This window comes from Etheostoma spectabile, chromosome 7, assembly GCF_008692095.1.
Source record: "Etheostoma spectabile isolate EspeVRDwgs_2016 chromosome 7, UIUC_Espe_1.0, whole genome shotgun sequence".
Classification (NCBI taxonomy): Eukaryota; Metazoa; Chordata; class Actinopteri; order Perciformes; family Percidae; genus Etheostoma; species Etheostoma spectabile.
In genome coordinates, this window is record NC_045739.1 from 9,196,915 (window position 1) to 9,204,104 (window position 7,190).

The 7,190-nt window shown below is 40.2% G+C and overlaps 3 protein-coding genes and 1 non-coding gene across 5 annotated transcripts in view; all 4 read right to left on the reverse strand.

Moving 5' to 3' along the window:
• si:dkey-109j17.5 (zinc finger BED domain-containing protein 4) overlaps nucleotides 1–2,221 on the reverse strand; it is a 4,184-nt gene extending 1,963 nt beyond the window's left edge. The window contains exons 1-5 of one of the 2 annotated variants that reach the window (XM_032520729.1): nucleotides 1,914–2,221; nucleotides 1,685–1,779; nucleotides 1,171–1,419; nucleotides 757–1,016; nucleotides 44–629 (exon numbers count right to left, since the gene is read on the reverse strand). In XM_032520729.1, coding sequence (XP_032376620.1) covers nucleotides 44–629; nucleotides 757–1,016; nucleotides 1,171–1,404 — 1,080 coding nt within the window. In that variant the 5' untranslated portion in view covers nucleotides 1,405–1,419; nucleotides 1,685–1,779; nucleotides 1,914–2,221. Of the gene's footprint in view, nucleotides 1–43; nucleotides 630–756; nucleotides 1,017–1,170; nucleotides 1,420–1,684 lie in introns of both variants that reach the window. The other variant, XM_032520728.1, reaches the window with a different exon arrangement.
• The window catches only part of LOC116692455 (rho-related GTP-binding protein RhoA-C), a 732,216-nt gene that overhangs the window by 619,394 nt on the left and 105,632 nt on the right, over nucleotides 1–7,190 (reverse strand). The window lies entirely within an intron of this gene.
• Nucleotides 2,490–6,289, reverse strand: vma22 (vacuolar ATPase assembly factor VMA22). Its single transcript, XM_032520773.1, has 5 exons — nucleotides 5,837–6,289; nucleotides 5,068–5,171; nucleotides 4,826–4,938; nucleotides 4,534–4,725; nucleotides 2,490–3,180 (listed from the first exon to the last, which is right to left on the reverse strand). The coding sequence occupies exons 1-5, from the start codon at nucleotides 5,954–5,956 to the stop codon at nucleotides 3,041–3,043; spliced, it is 669 nt and encodes a 222-aa protein (XP_032376664.1). The 5' UTR covers nucleotides 5,957–6,289; the 3' UTR covers nucleotides 2,490–3,040.
• Nucleotides 6,442–6,513, reverse strand: trnae-uuc (transfer RNA glutamic acid (anticodon UUC)). Its single transcript has one exon. It is a non-coding gene; the product is annotated as a tRNA-Glu (tRNA).

Here is a 7,190-nt window from a genome sequence, read left to right on the forward strand (position 1 = left end):
GGGGGGGAGTTAAGCTGAAGTACTGCTTGTTTACTATACATACCTTAAGCTGAGCAGCCCAGTCGCTGGCTGCAGGAAGGGCAGTTCCTGGTGCCCTCATACTCAACCCAGGACCATCAAACACCTGGCTAAGTTTCTCAGGTGGGACAGCAGAGGTAACATAGTTGTAGAAACAGGCAGCCTTGGCCAGTGTGGAAGTGACCTGTGGACAAGAGCGTAACCCCTCTCTGACACACTGTTCAAGGGAGCGAGAGAAACAGTCCACTCGACAAACACCCAGACCATGCTCCCACTCTCCTTCCTCTCCTCCGTCACCATGGCCATTCCTGATCCCTTCTTCCACATTGTTACCATAGTCCACCTCTTCTGCATTGTCTTCGTCTTGCCCGTTAGCGAGAGTAGGGGAAACCAGGAAACCAGGCAGACAACATGGCTTTACTGTTGTTGAGAAGAAAGGGTCTGCAACCACACGAAATGCTCTCCCTGACACGCCATGAGAGTGACATACGTCATCAAAATCTGAAAGCACGTGATTCCCAGAGCTGCCTCCAGTCATGGGAAGGCAGGCCAGGAGAGCTGAACGCATCTGCCAATCAGATGTGAGAAAATGGCAGGTGACACCAAGGTACCTACAGAGCGAGAGCAAGAGAGAGAGAGAGAGAGAGAGAGAGAGAGAGAGAGAGAGAGGTGGGCTCATCGGTGTGGGAATCAAACCAAGAGGGAATCATGTTGTTTTGGTTGATTTTAGCTACTTACCCTGAAGTGGCTCCAGTTAAGCCCTTCCAGAGATCCAGGCTGAGACTGAGGGCGTGTGCTGAGGCCAGGGCCTGACGGGTTGCTAGCTGGGCCTGGTAGGTGTAGGCTGGGAGGAGCTGGCTCTGGATGTAATACTGGGGCTCAGGAGTGTAACGTGGCTCCAGGAGCTGAAGCAGCTCTCTGAAACCTTGATTTTCCACTATGGACACTGGCTGCAGGTCACGCACAATCATCTTAGCTATAGCCTCAGAGATCAGAACCTGTGGCGACATACATCAACGTAAATTACCCTCATTAAAGCAAATTATTTCATTATAAATAATAAACAGATTAAAATAATAAATAATAACTTGTGGGATTTCATAGATAGTAGCTTGGTTATTTGCATCTCAAGCGATGGACTATAACACACACCTGACGTGGGTCATGTCTGTCAAACTTGGTCACCCCTCCTCCAGAGCCTCCTCCTACTCCTCCCTCAAGAGTTCCCATTCCTCCAACAACTCCTCCTCCTCCTCCACCTCCCACTCGAGTACTGATGGGGAGAGTGTAGCGGGTGTTCCCTCCATTAGTGGTGAAACTGTGCAAGGAACCAGAGGAGTAACCCTCTCTCTTCATATCCTTCCTTTTCACAAAGTCATCATACATTGCCTGGTGTTTCCGCTGAATGGGATGGAGAGGAACAGCAATGTAATTAGTTGGCAGGTAGATTAGTTACTGTTTACATCTCTACAAATTGCCTTGTTTTGACATAGTCTATGTGGAAGACGACACTGTATGGGTATAGAAGCTGTCATTTAAATCGCTGACACTGTCTGGTGTACATAAAAAGATGGTGTATAGCAACTGTTTCAGCTGATGCTGACAGAAATAGTATAATACTGAGAATAAGTACAGACGATAAAACATCTTATTTTGAAATCTATACCTTAAGGTGCGTTACGAAGTTGGACGTGACACTTCGCTTCGCCTGGATCCTGGTACCACAAGCCTTGCAGTTGGACTCGATTTTGCCATTTTCACCTTCAAACACAATATTAAAGTAATCCAGAATAGAAACCTTCGAAACTGACGCCATTAGAGCCCACAGTTCCTCTACTCCGAAGTAAAATCAACTTGCGATCAAGGACAATGTGAGTCTGAGGTATCAATCTCACCTCGCCTCTAATCATGAGCGCAGGCCAGCGTGTTTACTTCCCAGTCCCCGATAACACACAAAATGTTGCCAGTTGCGCAGACAAAAGGACAGTTAATTCCAAGCAGGAGTTGCGTCGCTTGCACGTCCGAAATCGGCCACAATCTGGCTACACGGGCTGCTGCGGATGTCTTGAAACATCAATAATATAATTGTGAAGCTACATCCGTTGTTTCTGCACTCCATCCGCCGTTAGGACGCAAGTGAAGGGAAGGCAGTGCGCTGTGTTTCATGGAGGCATGTAGACAGTAATATAATTGGACCAGGAAGTACTTATAATAAACGGGAGTCTCGTTTCCCGTTTCGGCATTTCCCGGTAATGTTCGGCTGTCCCTAGTCAAGAGAAGACTGGTTTGCTCTGATACAGGCCTTACACTTGCAATGAGAATTCAAATTAAGACTGGATTACTGTTTTGAGACTAGAATACAAAAAATACTTACAAATTCAGACATTTTACAGAATTATTTGTATTTGATCATTTTTAGGGTAAAACAGAATACTATCACATAGTAGCAATGAAGTTGAAAATAATGGATAATGAATTTACCATTGTGTTACAAATCAGTTAAAATAAGCAGTTAGATAGAAGTTAGGGGTTTTCACAACCAGGCAACCTACAACTAGTACTTATCAATGGCCTAACATTGATGTATAAAGTATTAGTAAATTATTTATGAATGTTTAAAAATACATACTACTTTTAAATCCTTTATATAAGGGTTCCTTATCAGAAAATGATACCAGACATTTATTGAAAAGAGTCAGTCAGGTTATGTTTATATTTATAAATTAATTTTACAGTCTACAATAGAGATTTTATTTTAAATCCTAAAAGACATAATTCACAAACACATTCATGTCAAACAGGCCACACATAACAGTGAGACAGTCACAAATGCACATGATCACAAATAATCTATTACTATTTAGTCATTACAGAATCATCTAATCTCCATTTAGAGATCCACCGGGAGGGTCGCTGTTGAGTTCAATTGGCCTTGATGCATAATCTACTGACTCCAACCTGTCACTCTCTGTGGCCACACACTGTTCTCAGATCATCTCCAGCTTTGACTCAACACAGTTATTTAGTCGGTCTCCTTGTCCAACGGGGCTGCTGAGGATTTCGCCTGGAGAATGTGTTTGTCTTTCATGCTGTGCTTCAGCTCCTGTCTGGTGTTCAGAACTGCAGTCTGAAGGGTTGCAATCTCAGCTGACAGCTCTATTACTGTAATATGATAGAAAAAAAGGGGGAGAAGATGAAGAATGATGAAAAGAAAATAATGTACCAGTAGTACACCAAGCACTCTGTCAAATGTTTCATCTTGGATTTATGCATAAAATTAACAGACACCAATAAAATCACAATGTTCTTCCTATCTGCCTAATTAGGAGTGTCATGTAATTTTTAAATTACTTAACCTTTGGCAGCAGCACAATAATATTTCAATTTATCTACACTTTATCTAAGTTTATTTATCTATCCATTTATAGTTATATCCATATGGCTATAGATAGTGGCACTTATACATAAACTATCTGTAGAAGATTCCTACTTGCTGAATATGTAAAAGAACCCAACGCGGCCCTGAGAGCTCAACGCATTGCAGCTAAAGAATATAAATAGACAAAACATAAGCAAATGAATGTAAATGTGCTGTATTTATATAGCGCTTTTCCAGTCTTAACAACTGCTCAAAGCGCTTTTACATCTACAGGAACCATTTACCATTCACACACATTCATACACTGTGGCCGGGGCTGCCGTACAAGGTGCCACCTGCTCATCAGATAAACATTCATACACATTCACACTCCGATGCGCAGCACCGGGGGCAACTCGGGGTTCAGTGTCTTGCCCAAGGACACTTCGGCTGCAGGGGCAGGGATCGAACCACCAACCTTCCGATTGGCAGGCAACCGCTCTACCACTGAGCCACAGCCGCCCCCATGAAGAAAACATCTTAAAACAATGTGATACCACATGTGTATGTAGTATAACAAGATATTCTGCAAAGACAGGTTGGGCTAGCCCGTATCCCAGGCAAACTAGTAAATTGTTTGTATTTGGTCAGTTGATTTGAATTGGGAGGCTAGTTAGGACAGCAGTAAAGGTACAGCAGGTGTATACCAAATATCTGCAATCTGGACCATGAAGTCAGTGTTAAAACTGAAATGTTTAATAATGTTTCAACACCTTTTACAGGGAGTCAACTTAAGTATATTTCTAGATTGGTTTGTTTTCAAGTTGCAGATTGTGTATCACAATTCGCCCGTGTTTTATTCCTTTGCAGCGTTTTTGTAAATGCGCCGTAAGTTTTGTTAAATTGGTGAGCATTTATTCTCAAGTTATTATAGGTTAAGCTCTTGGGACCGCCTTAAGAATCTCAGGAAAAACTAATAAATGTGTAATATGTAACTGTTGTTACATAGTTGGTTTGGTACATTGTGTATTTTTTACATATTCAATCAAAATGATAACCTAGTCTTGGCTATATCCTAAAGTAATCACATCTTAGCAGAACAAATGCTTGATTGCTTGAAACAAAGTATAGACTCTTTTAGAAATGTAAAATCATACCTTGCTTGAATGCCGACTGTGCTTGTTTAAGAGATTGTGGCACCAGAATCCCAAACCACTTCAGTGGATCTTGCTGAGGATTCTGGTCACCTTTTCTTACTGGAGTTACTTCAGGAACTTTCTCACTAATAGCTTCTTCACTTGTCTCTCTCTCTGCGATTTGCTTTTTTGGTTTAATTCTTCTCCTGACACCTGTAAAACCGCATAATTCAATGAATCAAAAATGTATTTTATTTTCATAAATGTAAACCACATTCTTTTTCTATCACCACATGGCCCACAACAGACTCACCTTCTTCTTGAGGTCCAATATCCTCTATTAACTTGGCATCTTTTCCAGTCTCATTACTAAACTTTTGTTTGACCCTTTCTGTGCAGAAATCCACCTCACCATTGTCCAGTGCTCTGTAACAAATACATTAACAAATGTATTTGTTACATATGTTCAGTCACAAATGTTGACAATGATTCTACTCCGGTGAACAACAGTTTAACTGGGAGCATTCGTTTCTGTGAACATGTCTATTTCCTCACCTAGCATGAACAGAGACCAGTGGCTCTATCTCACTTGCATACTGAAGTGCAGAGACGTGTTTGTTTCCCATGGAATATCGAGCCTTGGACATGGAAAACCATCCCTGTGGGGAACACAAAATGGTAACTAAAGTGGGAGAAGAGGATACAGGATAAAATACAAGGATTTAAATGTTAAAAAAAAGAAGAATTCAAAAAAATAAATGTTTAAAAAACTGAATATATGTATATGCCCTTACATTTGAGGACATAAGTAGCCTCCATTTGACAAACAACTTAGGATGCAAAGATAGAAATATTGATAAAGTATATTTGACATTAGGGCTGCAGCTAGTTAGTATGTGACACTTATTTTCTCAATTACTTAGTCAATTGTTTTGTCTGTAAAATGTTGAAAATAGTAAAATATTGCCTATTCCAATTTCCCAGAGCATAAACTGTCAATGTTCTTTTGTTTGATCAACATTACAAAACATAAAAAATATTCAGTTTACTACAATAGAATACTACACAAAGCAGCAAATCCTTGGATTTGAACTAGTAACATTTAATAAATTACGTAAATTGCTATTTCAGCTCAATTTCAGTGCAGATTGTACACACACAAACACCACAACACACACACACAACACACACACACACACACACACACACACACACACACACACACACACACACACACACACACACACACACATTTTAAGACTGCCAAGCTTGATAAAATGAAATTACAAGTAACTGTACATGGTTTTATGTATGCTAACGTTACCTGCTCTATGAGAGAGTTGAGAGTGGTTCGTTTCTCCTCCAGTAACGCTAGCTGGTCCATGAAACGGAGCAGCTTTTCGTCCAGTAGAAGAGAATAATCCTCCAGTTCTGACACACCCATGTCAACTCTTTGTACTAATGGTAACTCAAATACTTTCTCAAACAGTCTTTACCGCCGTCGTTTCTACTAGGAATCTACATTGACCAATAATAGCATAGCCAGATGTATAAAAACTGATTAAAAAAACAAGACGTTTACTGCTTCCGTATTGCATCATGTGACACATGTTGTCACGTGATTAAATCACATGTCCATAAAATTAATACTTTTTTATAATGTTGAGAGAGTCTTGTCTGTAACATTAGATCATTTTAAGTAATTTCGTAGTATATTTATGGCAACCAACAACATTATTAACAAAGCTAACAAAAGCTTTAGCGAATATCTGTAAATAACAATAACCTGACAAACAAGTCATTGCATGCCTATTGTCATATTTTTTATCTTCGACTTGTAACGATGTAAAAAAAAAAAAAAAAAAAAAAAACATGAACAACAAACACAAATAAACAACACAACAAGAATAATATTAAACAAAAGAGAAGTTCCCATACCGGGAGTCGAACCCGGGCCGCCTGGGTGAAAACCAGGAATCCTAACCGCTAGACCATATGGGACCGAAAATCGGAGGTGGGACATCAATTTTTATAAGCGGCAACTGATCTGACGTTCTTGTAAGTCTGCTGGAATTCTAAAAGAACAACGTACTTGCTGGTACTTAAAGTTAAGTTCAATACATACTTGGATAAGCTAACGTCAGTGCTACAGTTCACCACTGGCAGCAACATTAAAAAATACCTTTTTATACTTTCTAACCTTTAACGTAACGTTAGCCAGCTAAATGCAACAACTTACCTTAACAGTAAACGTTGCTAAAGTTAGATAAAACTTCGTGCAACTTGACGTTAGCTAATTTAAGGTTAATATTACAGGTGAAAAGTCTGCCTGAAGTTGATATTAGCTAGCTAATTCTTTAGCAGCAAAAACGACGGTTAAGCTGCTCTCCACATTTAAAAGAAGAACCCCCAGCTTGTTAATAAAGCAAAGTGAACCTATTTGTTGTTGTAAATTAGCTAGAGGTCCCAGTGAATCTAAAGAGCGCTAGCTTAGTTCAAAAACAAAAACCACGTAAAACACTGGTTCCTCCGGTCAACTGACGACAGACTACTTTGTGTTTCCCACTGAGATGGAGCATTGAGCAATAGCCAATCCAGATAGCTTCATAAAGCCTACTGAACACGGTGGAAGCATAACTCCCAGTAGCTCGCCGTGATCGTATAGTGGTTAGTACTCT